This window comes from Gopherus evgoodei, chromosome 16, assembly GCF_007399415.2.
Source record: "Gopherus evgoodei ecotype Sinaloan lineage chromosome 16, rGopEvg1_v1.p, whole genome shotgun sequence".
NCBI classification, from domain to species: domain Eukaryota; kingdom Metazoa; phylum Chordata; order Testudines; family Testudinidae; genus Gopherus; species Gopherus evgoodei.
In genome coordinates, this window is record NC_044337.1 from 22,369,161 (window position 1) to 22,386,862 (window position 17,702).

Genomic DNA, 17,702 nt, shown 5'->3' on the forward strand with positions numbered 1-17,702 from the left:
CTTCACTTGGCTGGGTTGGCACACAAGCGTGGGCAGGTTGGGACTGAGCATAAGGTAGCAGTGCTGTCCTCTCAGGGGAAATTTCTGTGGGAGGGTTGGCTCCTGCTGTATCAGGTAGGCTGTCAAGCTACATTTTGTCTAAAGCAAGCGTATAACCAATGTATATGGTACCAATGCCATTCAAACCCATGGGCAGGACTATAGGTAGCCAGGATACAGAAGCCTGCGTTTGTTAATCTGGTTGTGGGCAGGTTTTCATACTGGACCTGGAATTTACCATCTGCCTTGAGCTTCAGCAGCCCTTGTTCAGCAGACGGAGGTGCTAACGCTGCAAATGTAAGTTTTGCGTGTCCTGTTACAGGATGCTCGGCAACTTGCTGTTCCCTGTGGAAATGTAGGGCTGTAGCTCCCATTAGCTCCTAGTTATTGACAGGCTGGGCCAGCCCAGAATATCAGTTCTGGCATGTTGTCCTGGATCAGCTAGGGAATTCTGCTAGGCCAAGCAAGCAAAAAGGCAACTGATGTCCAGAGGCGCAGCGGAGACAATGAAGGGTGTTGACCAGGGATGCAGACACACTGCTCCTCATCAAAGCCAGTTGCCACAGAGCCATGCAGTAAGCCCCCAATCCTTGGGGATGCCTGGCATTCTGAGGTTTTCAGGAAGCTTTTCTTGGGGAGGGGAAGGAAGAAGATAGGGACCAACGTTGGGGGAGATGCAGTGTTTGTAGTGACTTGGCTAGCAGCTGTCCCTCTGGTTGTGTTTGCCAGTAGTAATCTCCTTGCTCTAGTGCAAAGTATTAGGGTCTCTAATGGAGTCCAGCAAACTGGATCGTGCTTCCAGGAGAGGGGCTAGCTTTTAGTGGGATGATGCAAATTTAATGTCTACTGTATCTACAGGCATTTCTAGAACTGGAAGACCTCAAGGGCTTAAACCTGGCATTAAGGATCCATTGATACCTGCCAGGGATCCTCCTTCTAGGTGCTGACAGAAATGGCTGACATGAGTTAGACTCCTCTAACTGCCCAGCCACTCATGGGTTAATTATCAGTCAAAGGTGCTGTTCGTTTTGAAGACATTTGACTCCTTCACTGCAATTTAAGACCATCTCACCACTGTTCTGTCTTTCAGTACATCGGTAGTCTGGATGTGCCGAGACCCAACAGCCGTGTGGAGATCGTAGCAGCCATGAGAAGGATTCGGGTGAGTCTGCCTGGGAGCCCTGGTACCACTGCTCATGGCAGGTTACCTTGAATGGAAATATGCAGGTGTAGTTGCTCTGTGCTGCCCTTCCCCAGACCCCTCTGCTTCTAACAGCTGGAATTTGAGCAATTTGACTGTTTTTCTTGTATAGCTTTGTAGCCATGCTCCTGAGACATACAAGGACTAGATCCAGCATTCTGTCCTCCCCAACTTTCCTCTCCAAAGCAGAGAGAGGAAACCAGCTCCACCTCCACGGAGTTACATCAGGTTTCTGTTTTCCTCTCTGGACCTCACACACCCCACATTTCCCTTCTGCAAATTTTTATTTTAGCAAAGACTTGGTGAGATTTCACTTTTCTTCCTCTACCCTCTTATTCATCAGGAGGGCTTGTGAATGGGCATTAGAATTAACCAAAACAGTTATTGGAATATCTGCCTCAAACCAGTTTTGAAGTTTCTCAAGTGCAGATTGATTTTCTCAAAGCCTCCATCCAAGAAGTAGCACTCATGGCTGCTCCGACAGTCTCCATGTTTATTATATTCATACCCATCTGAAATACTGGGGTGTTTAATCCAGAGACTGTTCATAAATGTCTCAAACTTCAGCTGAAGTAGGTTTTGAATTGTGCATTTGAAGCCTTCAAAAGGGATTATCCTGGTTTTCTTTTGGTGTTTAAAAATCTAACAATTTAAAATGGCTTCTTTTTTTTTTTTTTTTTTAAAGCTTTGCCTGTAACCAGCTGGAGAGTTGATTTATTCATCTCCAGCCAAGTGCAGAAATGAGATTCCCTGCCTCCTGCCTGCCCAGAGACTATTAACATAACTCCTGCTCATAAAGGACACAGTGCAGTGGCAATCTAAATGGCCAGATTATTTATCTTAAAAGTGGAAGTTAATAGCAGAGAGGCAACGGATGGGGGCCAGTGGGGCAGCTTGGATGCTGCAGTGAATAGTAGTATATTTTGAGCTGCAACATCTTTTTGGCCTGTCAGATTTAAAATTGCACTGCAGAAGAGGTTTATTTCTGATCCTTCAGTGGCTATTTAAAAAAAATAAAATAAAGGTGTTTAATTCCTGTTCCCAGCAACTGTGGACAGCTGCTGATTGAGCACCTGCTATCAGCATGATGAATGGCTTAATATCAGGGAATTCTGGCAGTGCAGCAACATGCTTGGGTGTTGGGAAGCACGTAACAATGCCCCTCTACTCTCATGGCTATAACTGATTAATCTGGTGACTGAGTTGCAGCGTTATCGCACTGTATTTTAAAGCAGCTCTTCTGTTTGGGGTTTTTAACCTCAGCCCATTGTTTGAAGGCAGGACTTCTCTTTTCCCTAGTGTGTACACTGTACAGCAGGACCATATTCATACACGTCCGAGCTGTGCGGAGCAGAGGTTGCTGATCTACTGAAAAGTTAACTAGCACAGATCTCACTAGAGGATAAGGAACAGAGTGTTTGAGAGGGATACTTGTGCAGACAGCATAATAGGAACGCTGAAGAAAGGTAGTGGCTGTTTAGTGCTAACTTGCATACAGAGGCCTGGTCTACACCCCAATTCTTTAGCTCTCCTGCCAGTGCAGCTGTCCCTGTGGAAGGAACATGGTACAGCAACAGGCCATTGGTGACTATTACTCTTTAAACTGCAGCCTCCTGGAATGCCAGCATCCTGTCAGTGCTGCGACCAGCACGGTTCCACTGCTGGGAGCAATGCTGGGAAACTCTAATATGTCCTACCCGGTCCTTGGCAGGTTGCAATCTATGCAGACAGCGCATCTGGGACATCAAAGGCTACCAAGGGAAAATGGGTACATACAAAACTAGTGCTTGTGAGAGGCTCCGGAGTGACGAGAGCAGAGATTGGCGTTGACTAGCCATAAGATGGGGTATACAATGCAAGCCTCCTTATGCCACCCAGTACGCCTCCCCTGGGACCTGAAGGGGCCACCTCTAGGAGTGAGGGCACTTCCACCAAGATTGGCAACAGAGCGAGCCAGCTGGGATGTGGGCACTTGCCCAGTGGTTCTGAACAGAGGCCACAAACTCGCGTAGGTGCTGCCACCCTGGATGGGCACCAGTCATTGGTATGAGAAGCTCAGTGTCCCAATCCCCTGAGTCAGTCAGCCCCACCCTTCTTTTTAGTTTTCCAGGCTCTGGCAGAGCTGGTTAGTCCAGTCACTCATTTCTGGAAAAAAAATTGTATATGGGGTTTGAAACTGAATCCCTACTCCATGTCTATGGCCAATCCTGAATCTCCAGCCGGGGCGAAATGCTAGCTCGCTATGGGGGGAGGGGACAACACACGCTATTTATCACACGCTAAACTTAGTGTTGTCATCCCACCTAGAGTTGCATGGAGACTTAGAAGGAGGGAGACAGCAATTCATGTATCTAGCTGCTCAGAAATTCTCCACTCCTTCCTGCCTCATTACACCATGCCACATTCTGCATATGGCTGCTGCAGACTTGCTGCTAAAGCCGCAAATGAAATATACAAGAGAGACCCAGTGACACTAATCCGTTGGTGTGCTCTTCCAGCTCAGCAGACCAGTCTGTCTGCAGAGTTTAGGATACACACAATATTGTTGTGCACAATAAGCCAGTTAGCAACTGCCCAGGATTTATGGCTATCCAAGATTCTCATTCATGAATCTAACATTGTCTGCTAAAACCACAAGCTGTTCCTTTGAGGCAGAGGCTTTTTATACAACTTTAAGTGGTAAACATTAAATCCATATTTCTCACTGAACAGATCCTATCACCGAGTTATTGGCATTCCTTTTGTTTGTTCTCATGGAACCAGATTCTATTTGCAAGACAAACTGAAAAACCTTGTTGTAGCTCATGTTTCCGCAGTTAGAGGAACCTCAGGCAAATACAGTAGGTAGAGCAGGGCGAACTGCCATTTTCTCTGCTCAGTTTTTCATTGTGCAGTGCTAGTTATACATTTAAAATTTCCTAATCTTCCCCCTGGGTTATTAGCTGCATATAGTTGCCATGTTATTATATGATCCTCTGGGTTCAAGCTGATCCCCTGCCCCCTCCTACACTGACAAAGAAGGTGATGAAATTCGTTTAGTACTTGAATAATAGGACCAGGAATATGATGCACTGACAGGCATGTCTAGTTCTGACCAAGCAGCGGTTGGAATCTAGTTCTTAGGGCAGCTGTAGCCATCCAGTCCAGGGGAGAGAGTGCTTCGAGTGGTGACGCTGCACAGAGCCTGTGATCTGGGGAACGAGCGTCACACAATAGCTGCATAAACTTTTTGTTCCATTGCCTGAGGCTCTCCAGGTCTAAGGCTTTGTCTACACTAGCACTTTTGTCAGCAAAACTTTTGTTGGTCAGGGATGTGGGAAAACCCCTCCAATCCTGACATAAGTTTCATCAACAAAAGCACCGGGTGGACGTGGTGGTTTAATTATTTGTCCATAGTGTAGACATCACCTAAGAGCCTGCAACATTTTCTCTCTTGCTGTCAAGCCCTTGCCACTTGCAGAGGCTGTAATGTATTCTGAGAGTGTTGGAGCTGATTGAGCCGCATGAGAACTGCCGGTGACATGACATTCCTGGAGTTCCAGAAAGCTGGGGGGTAACTGCAAACATTTTCTTTCTGCATGAGTCAAAGGAAAATTCATTCTCATGAGCCAGAATAAATCAAAGTGATGCAGCAAATCTCTTGGGGGCGGGTGTATCTGTCATCCCTGCTCCCTTATGCCTTCTAGGGAGAAGCTAATGGGCAAGGTTCTGTCCTTGTGCAACGGTGAGGCTCTCCCTGAAGTCCTTGGGAGTAGAGTGCAGGTCTGAGGGCAGAACTGGGCCTGCTATTTGTAAGGAGGTAGTTGTGAAGAAGCTATGGCTGGGGAAGGGGTATTTGAATCTAGGAACGGTAGCGCAAAGATCATGGGGCCTACGATGTGCAAAACTGAGTCTTCCCCACCCACTGGGGTGTGTGCATGTGGATGGTATGAATGGCAAAGCGGCATTTCCTTCCAGTGCAGAGCTGTCTCTCCCTCTGCAGTCTGTCGGCACTCTGTAGGCCTAGGAACAACTATTGGTCCCTTCTCTGGGCAGTGGGATTTAAGATTCAAACAGCATCATAATTGACCACTGATGCATCACTGGCTTGCTCTCTGTGGCTTAGGGGTGGGGCATAGACTTAGCCAATGGCAGCACACCAGAGCCCAGAAGTGCAAAGAGCATAACCCAGGGGTAGGCAAACTTTTTGGCCTGAGGGCCACATCTGGTAATGGAAATTGTATGGGGGCCATGAAGATTCACATTGGGGTTGATGTGCTGGAGTGGGTGAGGGCTCTGGCTGGGGGTGCAGGTTCTGGGGTGGGGCCAGAAGTGAGTTCAGAGTGCAGGAGGGGGCTCCAGGCTGGGGCAGGGAGTGGGGGGGTGGGTGAGGGGTCTGGCTGGAGGTGCAGGCTTTGGGGTAGGGCTGAGGATGAAGGATTTGGGGTGTAGGAGGTGATCCAGGCTGGGACTGAGGGGTTCGGAGAGGGGAAGGGAGATCAGGGCTGGGGCAGGAGTTTGGGGTGCAAGAGGGGCTCAGGGGTACAGGCTCTGGGTGGCGTTTACCTCAAGCAGTTCCCGGAAGCAGCAGCATGTCTGCCCTCTTGCTCCTACATGGAGGCACAGCCAGGTGGCTGTGCGCACTGCCCCATTTGCAGGTGCTGCCCCTGCAGCTTCCATTGGCCGTAGTTCCTAGCCAATGGGAGCTGCAGGGGTGGTACTTGGGGTGGGGGCAGCGTGCGGAACCCCCTGGCTACCCCTAAACATAGGAGCTGGAGGGGGGACATGCCCCTGCTTCCGGGAGCTGCGCAGAGCTGTGGCACACACATGTGGAGCAGCCCCTGACCCTGCTCCCCAGCAGGAGCTGGATGTGGCCAGCGGGCCATAGTTTGCCCACCTCTGGCATAATCCCTCTCCTTTTCTCTTGCCTACAGTAGATCCTGGAGTCTCTGAACACTACCAAATATGTATAGTAACAAATCTTACATTTTTTGATATGCCAAAGCACTTTAGACTGATACAGAATTACAGAAATGCAGCCACCTTTTTGGGATGAAGAGTGGCCTAGGAACACAAGTTCAAACTCCTCTTCTGAGTAGCATTGTAGGATCTGCAACATACTTGCAGAGCAGACCTCCAACAACTCACATTCAGCTGTGTGGCTCTCCAGTTATCTACTTTGAATTTATGTGCCAGGTAGTCTAGAGATTTCAAACTTGATACGTAGACCCCTGTGGCTACTGTAGTTCTAAGCAAGTTTGTCTCAACATCTAGAAAGAAGCCATAACACCAGTGTTGGAGGTTTAACATAAAGCCTCTTATTTGTAAAGGCAGCAATTTACTGACACTGCTTATTAATGTGTTATTAATGTCCAAACAAAAGTAAAACCTCCAAACTGGTGTATTCCTCCTCCTGTTTCCTTGTGATAACTCTAGGCTTCTCAGGATAGGCTGTTAAGTCTTAAACAACTGAAACCGCAAAGAAACAGGTGCACACTTACAACCTTCAGAAGATGCACTGAATAGATTCCTGAGGTTGGTTTCCGCCTCCCCCCCCCCCCCTTGGAATTACAACACAAGAAATCCCAATCTGGTTTATCATTGCCAGTTTGCTAATACTAGCTCTGTTTCCATGTTTTTAGCAAGTGTCTTGAATAATTCTTGCATTTTAATGCCAGGTTTCCTGCCTGAAGTATTAACCTGCCCTTAGTCTAAACCAGCTCTTGTGGATTGATTGGGAAAGCCTGCAAATAGCCACTGAGTGGCAGGACACTGAGCTGGACAGGAACAGCTCAGACCCATGTGGTGGTTTTAATACTCTGTCTCAGAATTTCAGTAAAACTCCAGTAAAATTGTCATGGATAGTCTCCAAGCTTCTTAGTTTAACTTTAGCTTGGCAAATAGAACACCTACGGGGAGGAGAGTATTTGTTTTTCTGTTGCACAGATGCTTCCAAAAAATCTCATTTTATGGCTCCCAGAGACTCCTTCCTGAGTTGTTTTGCTTGGAGCTAGGTTGGATTTCCCTGCCAGCTTTGTGTTGTTTACAGCTTGCAGCCCTGTAGTAGCTCAAACCAAACCTGAAAACAAACAAGACACTAGGATTCCTTGATTGGTCTTTGCAGCCTGTTCAACTTCCTCATTTTTGTTACACTGCTGGTTCTGTGGTGGTTGGAGTTCAGATCTGAAGTGTGTGAAACTTCTCTTGTGTGGAGCATACAGGGCACTTGCACCTGTACAAGACTATGCAGCTGCATGACCAGTGCTGTTGCTGGATAGGGATGTTGTGCTGCCAGAAGCTGCTGTAGGGCGTTTCCCTTTTACCTCCCCAAAAGAGTAGGGTGACAATTTGTTCCCCTTAACCACTGAGGTCAGGACAAGAAGTGGGCTTAAATTGCAGCCAGGGAGATTTAGGTCAGACGTTAGGAAAAGCTTTCTGTCAGAGTAGTTAAACTCTGGAACAAATTACCTAGGGAGGTTATGGAATCTGTTGTTGGAGATGTTTAAGGACAGGTTAGACAAACACCTGCAAGGGATGGTCTTTATCAGCATTTCTCAATGACTGTCCTATGGACCAGCGCCAGTCCCTGCGATCTCCCTGACACAGTTTAGGAAGGCAGCAAGCTGGTACCTGGTGTCAAAAAAGGTTGAGAAACACTAGTCTAGATAATACTTAAAGTTGCCTCAGAGCAGGGGACTGGATTAGATGACTTAGCAAGTTCTATGAAAAGAAGCCAAAATCCTCAGGTAATGCCTCAGAGGCAGAAGGGGACAGACATACTGCATTAGTGTGGGCTACTTCAGCAGTTCTCCGACTGACAGCATGGCCTGTACTAACAATCTTGTTGACACCTCCCTTCCCATTTACAAGCTGGAAAACCCCCAGTGGCAACTCCAGCCATTGCTGACATGAGCCAGGAGTTAAAAGGTACAGTGACTATAGTGAAATCCCTGCAAGCTGCATGGACACTTTTCAAAGACACCATAATAGAGGCTTAACTTAAATGCATATCCCAAATTAAAAAACACAGTAAAAACTAAAAAAAAAAAGAGCCATTGTGGCTTAACAACCATGTTAAAGAAGCAGAAAAAGATAAAAAGGCATATTTAAAAAAGTGGAAGTCAAATCCTAGTGAGGTAAATAGAAAGGAGCATAAACACTGCCAAATTAAATGTAAAAATATAGTAAGAAAAGCCAGAAAGGAGCTTGAAGAACAGCTAGCCACAAACTCAAAAGGTAATAATGTTTAAGTACCTCAGAAACAGTGGGGCCCCTGGACAATCGAGATACAAAAGGAGCATTTAAAGACTATGAAGTCATTGCGGAGAAACTCAATGAATTCTTTGCTTCAGTCTTCTCGGCTGAGGATGTTAGGGAGATTCCCAAACCAGAGTCGTCCTTTGTAGGTGAAAAATCTGAGGAACTGTCACAGATTGAAGTGTCACTAGAAGAGGTTTTGGAATTAACTGATAAACTTAACAGTAACAAGTCACTGGGACTGGATGGCATTCACCCAAGAGTTCTGAAAGAACTCAAATGTGAAGTTGCAGAACTATTAACTAGGGTTTGTAACCTGTCCTTTAAATCAGCTTCTGTACCCAATGACTGGAGATAGCTAATGTAACGCCAATATTTAAAAAGAGCTCTAGAGGTGATCCTGGCAGTTACAGACTGGTAAGTCTAACGTCAGTACCGGGCAAATTAGTTGAAACAATAATAAAGAATAAAATTGTCAGACACATAGAAGAACATAAATTGTTGGGCAAAAGTCAACGTAGTTTCTGTAAAGGGAAATCATGTCTTACTAATCTATTAAAGTTATTTGAAGGGGTCAACAAGCATGTGGACAAGGGAGGTCCAATGGACATAGTGTATTTAGATTTTCAGAAAGCCTTTGACAAGGTCCCCCACCAAAAGGCTGTTACATAAATTAAGTTGTCATGGGATAAGAGGGAAGATCCTTTCATGGATTGAGAACTGGTTAAAAGACAAGAAACAAAAGATAGGAATAAATGGTAAATTTCTAAATGCAGAGGGGGAACTAGTGGTGTTCCCAAAGGTCAGTCCTAGGACAAATCCTATTCAATTTATTCATAAATGATCTGGAGAAAGGGGTAAACAGTGAAGTGGCAAAGTTTGCAGATGATACTAAACTGCTCAAGATAGTTAAGACCAAAGCAGACTGTGAAGAACTTCAAAAAGATCTCACAAAAATAAGTGATTGGGCAACAAAATGGCAAACGAAATTTAATGTGGATAAATGTAAAGTAATGCACATTGTATAGTTGGGATTATTTTTTCCATACAATATGATGGGGGGCTAATTTAGCTACAACTGATCATTAAAGAGATCTTGGAGTCATCGTGGATAGTTCTCTGAAAATGTCCACCCAGTGTGCAGCGGCAGTCAAAAAAGCAAACAGAATATTAGGCGTAATTAAAAAAGAGAGAGAATAAGATTGAGAATATCTTATTGCCTTTATATAAATCCATGGTACACCCACATCTTGAATACCATGTACAGATGTGATCTCCTCATCTCAAAAAAGATATACTGACATTAGAAAAGATTCAGAGAAGGGCCACTAAACTGATTAGGGGTTTGGAACGGGCCCCATAGGAGGAGAAATTAGAGGCTAGGACTTTTCAGCTTGGAAAAGAGGAGACTAAGGGGAGGGGGATATGATAGAGGTATATAAAATCATGAGTGGTGTGGAGAAAGTGAATAAGGAAAAGTTATTTACTTGTTGCCATAATATAAGTAGGGGCCACCAAATGAAATTAATGGGCAGCAGGTTTAAAACAAATAAAAGGAAGTTGTGAAGGCTAGGACTGTAACAGGGTTTAAAAGAGAATGAGATGAATTCATGGAGGTTAAGTCCATTAATGGCTGTTAGCCAGGATGGGTAAGGAATGGTGTCCCTACCCTCTGTTTGTCAGAGGGTGGAGATGGATGGCAGGAGAGAGATCACTTGATCATTACCTGTTAGGTTCACTCCCTCTGGGGCACCTGGCATTGGCCACAGTCAGTAGATGGGATACTGGGCTAGATGGACTTTTGGTCTGACCCAGTATGGTCGTTCTTATGCAGTTTTAACTAATAGATCATAGAGCTGGAAAGCAGCATTAGCATCATGTGACATCCATCTCTCTCGGGCCATCAGTACATGCTTTGCAGGCCATGCTGAGAACCACTGCTTTTCTGCTGCAGAGAGAATAACCCAGACTTGTGTATTTGTACTGGCAGCGCATGAAGGCCCAACCAAGACCTGGGGTCCTATCATGCTGAGTGCTGTACAGACAAAGGAGGAGACAGGGCCCTGCTAGCTTCTTCCCTGAGAATGAGTCCATTGATAATTATTGGTGCTGGACTCTCTTTCTGTGGCACCTCCTTGAACATGGAAAAAGTGACACAGTACTGGGACAGATGGGCACCTTAACTACCGTAGTTCTCGATCTGCATTCAAATTTACAGCAGCAAGATGTGCAGGCAGAGAAAGCAGGTCTGTAATGGGAGGTGAGGCAAATGCTGCAGGAGGGATCAGACACTCACCACCCCCTCACTGGCCTGTGTGTTCAGTTTTTCTACACTGCTCCACTATAAACTAACCAAAGCCCACAGCTGCCTATGTGTGGAAACCGCTGCCTGAGACCTGCACCCTGTGCAGCGAGGTCAGGGGAGACCAGTGTGGTTTCCTATATTAGAACAGGAAACCACAAGTTTCCCTGAATGAGAGCAAGAATGCACACTTCTAAGAACCAAACCCTCACGCCATGCCCAGAATGCAAGACTCCTGGTAAGGCTGCTGCTCAGCTTTTAGAAGGGTTATGCTGACTTTTTGGTCCCTAGCGCTGTATCCATCATAGGGTAGTAGCTGCGGTGGGGAAGAGAAAGGAGTGTCTTCTGGTAACCGAGAGCTCTTGGAGAAATAGAAGAGTCTCCCTTCCCCTAGGAGGGTGCAGGACAGAGACAATGTTGGTGCATCAAAGTACTGCAGAGTATTCTCCCCTCTACCACCCCCTAAAATCTAGAAAGGCTGTTTCACTTTGAGCACCATCTAGGTTCGACCTTTAAGCCAGACCCCTAATAAAATATTCAGATTGAAAGACTAGAACCAATCTAACATTTCTTACTGTATGGTGTAGTACAAAAGAGGTAGGAATAAATGTGCATGGCACTGGCATCAATCTTCAGAGGAGACTAGCAGTTTTGGGGTACTTCCATTTTGGGGTGTCCAGCTTGAGACACTCGTAGGAACCCAAAGTGCTGAATTCCCACCCTTTAGAGATCAGACCTTTTTAAGATGTCTCAGTTTGGGGTTCCCACAATGAATGATCACTTCTGAAAACAAAGGCCTTGGATCCCAGATCCTAAGTCAAGAAAACTCTGTAATGAGGGATGGGAACAAACATTAGGGGGACAGGATGACATGGGTAACGGGCACTATGCTGTTAGTTAGGTTAACAATGTGTGTCATTTGGATGGGGGATTCTGACATCAGTTAGACTCCTTTTCTCCTCCTGCCTCCCATTACTTCTTATAGGAGGCTTTATCCTCCATCTCCCATCTAATCTCTCCTCCAGCTGCACTGACACGCCTTCCCTGATGCCTTTTGTCCCTTTGTCCCCAGCCCCTGTGGACAGCGCATCTCGGCCTGGTGTGGTGTTTGCCATCTGCTCTGTCTCAGGCATATTGATGAGCACTATCAAAATCAATATCCCACTAGATGAAGCAAGCTGCAGCACTGGAAAAGGACAGTTAGTCACCCAGACTAACGGGGGGGGGGTAGCAGAAGTGACATCCTGGAATCAGAGCCAACAGCACAGAGCAGGCTGACTTGATGCAGGGTGTTTCTCTGCAGTGTGTGCTTCGTTATCGCAGCCAGTGGAACAGTCACCCAGTTCCTTGTCCAGTAGGTCTGACCCTGGTACCCATCTGCCGGCCTTGTGAGTCACTCAGGCTAGCATGCTGAAGATCTCTGCAGTCTCAAATGGTGTAAAGAATCAGTAACACCTCACCATACAAGGTCCTATCAGATGTAGAGTGACAGGATTTAATGCAGTTTAAAGGGTTCTGTCACATATGATTAGGCTAATCTGTTACACTTTTAAGGGACATGGCCAATACAGTGAATGGTTTTTTTAGGCTATTAAATGTTAATTGCAGCTATATTTAGCTTAGATCCCTCAGTCTAGATTTAGTTTTCCTTTAGTCATTGCAGCAACAGCTCCTGAGTCTCCCACATGGCACCATGATTGCTGGCATCCTAGCAGAATGGCCTTTGCATTTTCAAAGTGTGTGGATAGGATTATCCTGCATGAAACCCTGAAGTACGTTAAGATTATTAACAGGCCCTGAAGGGAATCCCAGCTAGCTCTCTATGCCCAGGGGGATGGTACCCCAGTGGGGCAGCAGATTCTAGTTACCATATAGATAGGTTTGGAAGGATTCGATTTTTATTGGTAAAAATTAATAAACGTCACTTTTGTCTGTGTGTGTCCAGTGAAATAATTTCCTTCAATAATAACTGAAATTTACAGGAACATTCTGTACATCTAGGCAAAGTAAGAAACGCTGCCTGAGAATTTAGAGGCAAAAATGCAGTGATTTAGACTTTTGAATGAGGCTTGTTACAGGAGTAGTAGTGAAGGAACAGTAAGAACAGGTTCTATTTGTTGATTTAAGGATATTTACTTTTAATATTTTTTATATTTTGACGTGATATTGACAATTCGTGTGTTAACAGTTTGTAAAGCTTCAACGCTGAGACTCAGCCTCTACCTTTGTTAAATAATTGTCTGACTCCCCAAGAATTTCTCATAGACTCCTAGATGTTAAGACCAGAAGGGACCATTACGATCATCTGCTCTGACCTCCTGCACATGGCAGGTCACAGACCCTCACCCACCCACTCCTGTAGTAGGCCCATAACCTCTGGCTGAGTTACTGAAGTCCTTGAATCCAGATTTAAAGACTTCAAGTTACAGAGAATCCATCAATTACTGTAGTTCAAACCAGCAAGCGACTCAGGCCCCATGCTGCAGAGGAAGGTGAAAAACCTCCAAGGTCTCTGTCTATCTGACCTGGAAGAAAATTCCTTCCCAGCCCCAAGTATGGCAGTCAGTTAGCCCCGAGTATGTGGGCGAAACCCACCAGACACACACCTGGACAAGAATTCTCTGTATTACTCGGAGCCTGCAACTGAAAATTTAAAATTGATACTCAATTGCTTAAGAATAAACTAACGTTTATCCATCAAAATTATTTAAAAAAAAAATTAAAATCCAGTTCTGCTAAGCCTTCACATAGACAAGTCTGCATGAGAGATTGTAGCATTTGTGCCTGGAGATGTACATGCCCACGCCCACACTTAACCTACAGGCTGCCTTGTTGTTGCCATGGGCCTGTATCTCATTTCACTGGAGCCACAACAGCAACTCTTCCTACTTTATTCTGTGGCCCTTTCTTGACAGGATGCATTAGTTGCTGGAGTTAGTTGAGTACCCACATTGAACGTGTAGGCTACTATTTTTTCCAGCATCCTGCTCTAGAGAGGCAGGTGCTTTTCTGAGTATCTGTTGTGCCACACAACAAGTGCCACAGACATGTTTTGTCTGTCTTAGTGCAGGGAACAGAAGTAATAGCCCCAGCTCCTGTGGGCTTCCATATGCTATATTCAAGAGAAACCCCGCTGTCGCAGGTGCTTACCTTTCTGCAAGGAGCTTGCTGCCTCAGTCTCGAGCTGTAGCTGATCTCCCTCTTGCTACAGTTGTTGTCTAGTGTGTTCCCTTGTGATGGAATAACATGGCTTTCTGGCCAGACTAGAGATTCCTCCCCAAACAACCAAAATCCGTTCTGCAGCCACCTGAGGCAGAAGTGTGCAATAAGCCTTCAACCCTTTGGGTGCTTAGCTTTCCCTCTCGATGCAGGGCTCAGGTCAGAGTCAGCTTCTTTACCCTTCCACAACTAACAGCTTGATAGTCCTTTTCCCACCAGGGTCTTTCCTAGTCTCTCTAGGGGAGGCAGATTGAGCTGATGGTGTGAATTCCTCCCTCCATTGGTCCAGTCTGGGGCGTCTAAACAAAGACAGGTGCTAACAATCAGGCTTCAAAGCCTCCCCATTACTGTGGTCCCCAGGCCTCTTCCTTCACTTCACTGTTATATCCTGCCCCGTGGGACTTGTACAGCTTCTTCTTTACATTCCCTCCTAGCTACTCCTCCCCCTGTCTAGAGAGAACACCTCTCTCCTATGCTCTCTCAGCAACTCCAGCTCCCTGCCAGTCTTTTTTGACTGAGCCACAGGCCACTTTATAGAGTTACCCACTCTTACCCAGCATGCCTTGAAGCAGCCTACTATACCCAGGGTCCTTCTTGAGACTACATCTCCCAGCATTCCCATAAAGGCCAAGCACCAGGAATAGTTGCAGCTGCTCTTATAAGGGCCAATGTGTTCTATTACACTCCTACTGAAGACTTCCTTGTTTAGCTGGTAGCCCATTATGCACATGGATTGACTGGAGTGTATTTCAGATAAAAGCTTCCTAACTAGTTTTATGGTGACATTTTCATTTCTAAGCTGATTGCAGAAATTTTTTTAGAAACCTGGAAGGTATCTCCAAAACCATTTGGAACAACTGCCTGGGCTGTATCTCAGACTAAACCTAGAGCAGCTTATGTAGCTGCTGCTTTTGAGAGGTAGTTAAGATACCATCATATTGTCATAAGGCAAAGGGAATAGACTTTTAATTAAACTTGCATCTGCAGAGTCTGCACCCAGCCTTATATAGCTGCCATAGAGAACAAACTATTCCTAGCTCATAAATCATGATGGGGGAGGGGAAGGAAATAGACTGCTTTTGTATACGACATCAGGAATCCACGATAAAATACAACCTTCTGTCTACCCTTTGGGGACATTTAATTATGGTATGACACTGGGGTACAAGTGAAAAGCTGCCCTTGCTGCTTTCACGTCCATTGGTCACCTCACTGACTGTTTTCCTTTGTCCCTTAGGAGCACTTACACATTTCTATCCTGAAAACAACAACAACAACAAAACCCCCACAACCTTTTGATGGAGAATAGTAACTGACATTCTTTTTAAACACTTAGGCTTGTAATTTTGAAATCATTGAGCCTAATTCTGCTCTTAGGAACACCGGTTTACTTCTGATCTTTTGCCACTGTAACAGAAAAGAACTTGGACCCTTTGCTGTAGCCACATTCTGTGGCCTAATTTTTCAAAAGCGACTAGTAATTTTTGGATGCCTTAATTTTTAGATCATGTTCAAAGAGGATGCTAAGTATGATTGATAACAGATGGATGGAGGCATCAGTAAATGAAATGTGTAATCTCTAAACAAGTGACCTTTTTAATGCCTTCCTTGGATTGCTGAAAACTGGTTGGCTTCTCAAATGTGGGGGATGGAAATAGACATGTTAAAATAGTTTTGCATGAGAATCATGCTAGACGGGGGTTAGTTTAGAGGAGTGGTTCTTAACCTGGGGTGCAAGATGCCCTTTCTGGGGGTGTGAGGCATGCCAGATTTTTTTAGAAGGTAAATAATTGAAAACACAAATTAAGCACAGACATGTAAGTACAGCTACTTTGTTTCATCAAACCTATGTATGTATTAACATTATACATTTAACGATTACTGTAATATACAAACAAAATATCTAGGTTTAAGGGGTGTGAGAACATATTTTGAGAACCAAAGGGGTGCAGACTGCAGTAAAGGTTAAGAACCACTGGTTTAGAGGCTAATAAATGGAGCAGTTAAACAGATAAAAGTTAAATTGAACTGTTAATACCAAACTGAGTAAGAAAGAGCTCTTTAACTGGCAGTGCTACAAGGCAAGTGCCTTTTTATTCTAAAGCAAACTGGTTTTAACAGTACAATCATTTTGTTACACCATGTACTAACACTTGAATTCATTCAGGAAAATATTGCTGGATAAGATCTCTACAAGGACTTCTGGCTGGTTTGAAATAAAGTGGCTTTTTCAACAAATTATATTACTGGGCAGTAGAGACTTGTAGAGATGAACTATAACAGCCTTCAAATTACATTACTATGTAGAACAATCAGCCCTGCCTTAGATCTTTTTCTATCTGGGTGTCTGAAAAAGTGTAATTGAGATGGCAACCAGAGAGGGAGCAAGCACATTCAATTAACTCATTAATGAGAAGGTACCTTAATCTAAGTGACAATTGCACTGGGATACTGTCCAGGTTAACCAGGTCTGTTTAGCGAATGCCTCGGCTGTATTTCTGTAAAGCGGTGTGGCCCTTGCTTGTAGACCAGATCTGAGCTTATTAGCTGTTTTTTCTGTAAGAATTGTTGCCCAAGGCATGTTATCACCACAGCAACTTGACGCGATCCAGAGAGACAGGAACAAAATAGAACGGCCCATGAAAACACACAAACTTAAACCTGCCTCTATGGTGAAGCTTATAGAAATGAAGGGGGAATTTTCATTGTGGTTTTTTTTCCTGCACTCAGCATGAAATTCTTGCTTCTCTAGATCAGCTACTAGTCTTAGTGCAAACTACTGCCTAGATACCCCCTCCCTTGCTGTCTGTTAAAGTCACATTGGCTCTTCTCCCTACACATGGGAAGTGCTAGTCCTGATGCTGTGGGGATGGGGGCCTTTATATATGAGTTACTGTTGTTCTCTGTAAGTCTGTGGTACCTTTGAGCCCCAGTGGTGGCTCTCAAACCCGCCGTGCTAGGTGCTGTGCAAAGCTAGTCCCTGTCCCAGAGGTTGTGCTGGTTTCTGTTTAGGCTCCTATACCTCACCTGGCACCATGGCACCCGAGTCCCTTATACTTTACAGGGCCCTGTTAGTTCTGGGGGGTTCTCTGGGGCCACAAAGCCGTCTGGTGGTTAACAAAATATGTGACTCGCCAACAAAGGCTTTGTTCCACACTTCCATTCTTCACTTGGCTTTCACTCGGTACTAAATGAGGCCTGAAGGCAAATGGAATCCATGCTGCTTAACATAATTGTCTGACAAGCTACTTCATGTTTGACCAAATAACTGTGATAAATCTACACAATAAAAATTCTTAATGGATCCCTGGAGGAGGGGAATGCTTTGGCAGGGGAGCATCGAGTCTTAAAAGGTTTTAAATTAGTTTTCTTCCTCTTCTGCTATGATTAGACACTCTAAATAGCCTTTCCTTAGGCCAGCTGGGCTCTTTGGACTAATTGGCAACTGCTTGGCTGTTTTCAGAACACCTGAGTCACTTCCCCGCCCCCCTTTTCTCATTCCATCACCGTTGGTGACTAACTACCAGCCAGGTAGAGAACTGGGCTGACCCACATTGCAAACTGTGCCATAATCCTAGGGGATCTCTATATCGTTGCTCTGTCTGCAGGGCTGGATATAAAATGCAGCCAGGGGACCGAGCTGAACTCTGTTGCTGGGCTTCCAGAGCTGCCAGCCAAGCCAGCTATGGTTTTGTTGTATTGTAG

General features: G+C 45.2%; 2 protein-coding genes across 3 annotated transcripts in view; one reads left to right on the top strand and one right to left on the bottom strand.

Moving 5' to 3' along the window:
- The window catches only part of TTLL11 (tubulin tyrosine ligase like 11), a 216,625-nt gene that overhangs the window by 140,986 nt on the left and 57,937 nt on the right, over positions 1 to 17,702 (bottom strand). The window contains exon 1 of one of the 2 annotated variants that reach the window (XM_030535335.1): positions 13,929 to 14,051. The exons of the other annotated variant lie outside the window; for it this stretch is intronic. The gene's annotated coding sequence lies outside the window, so the exon portion shown is untranslated. Of the gene's footprint in view, positions 1 to 13,928; positions 14,052 to 17,702 lie in introns of those variants that run through there. 2 annotated transcript variants of the gene reach the window in all.
- The window catches only part of LOC115635937 (carboxyl-terminal PDZ ligand of neuronal nitric oxide synthase protein-like), a 62,277-nt gene that overhangs the window by 5,971 nt on the left and 38,604 nt on the right, over positions 1 to 17,702 (top strand). The window contains exon 2 of the mRNA XM_030535338.1: positions 1,130 to 1,201. Coding sequence (XP_030391198.1) covers positions 1,130 to 1,201 — 72 coding nt within the window. The remainder of the gene's footprint in view (positions 1 to 1,129; positions 1,202 to 17,702) is intronic.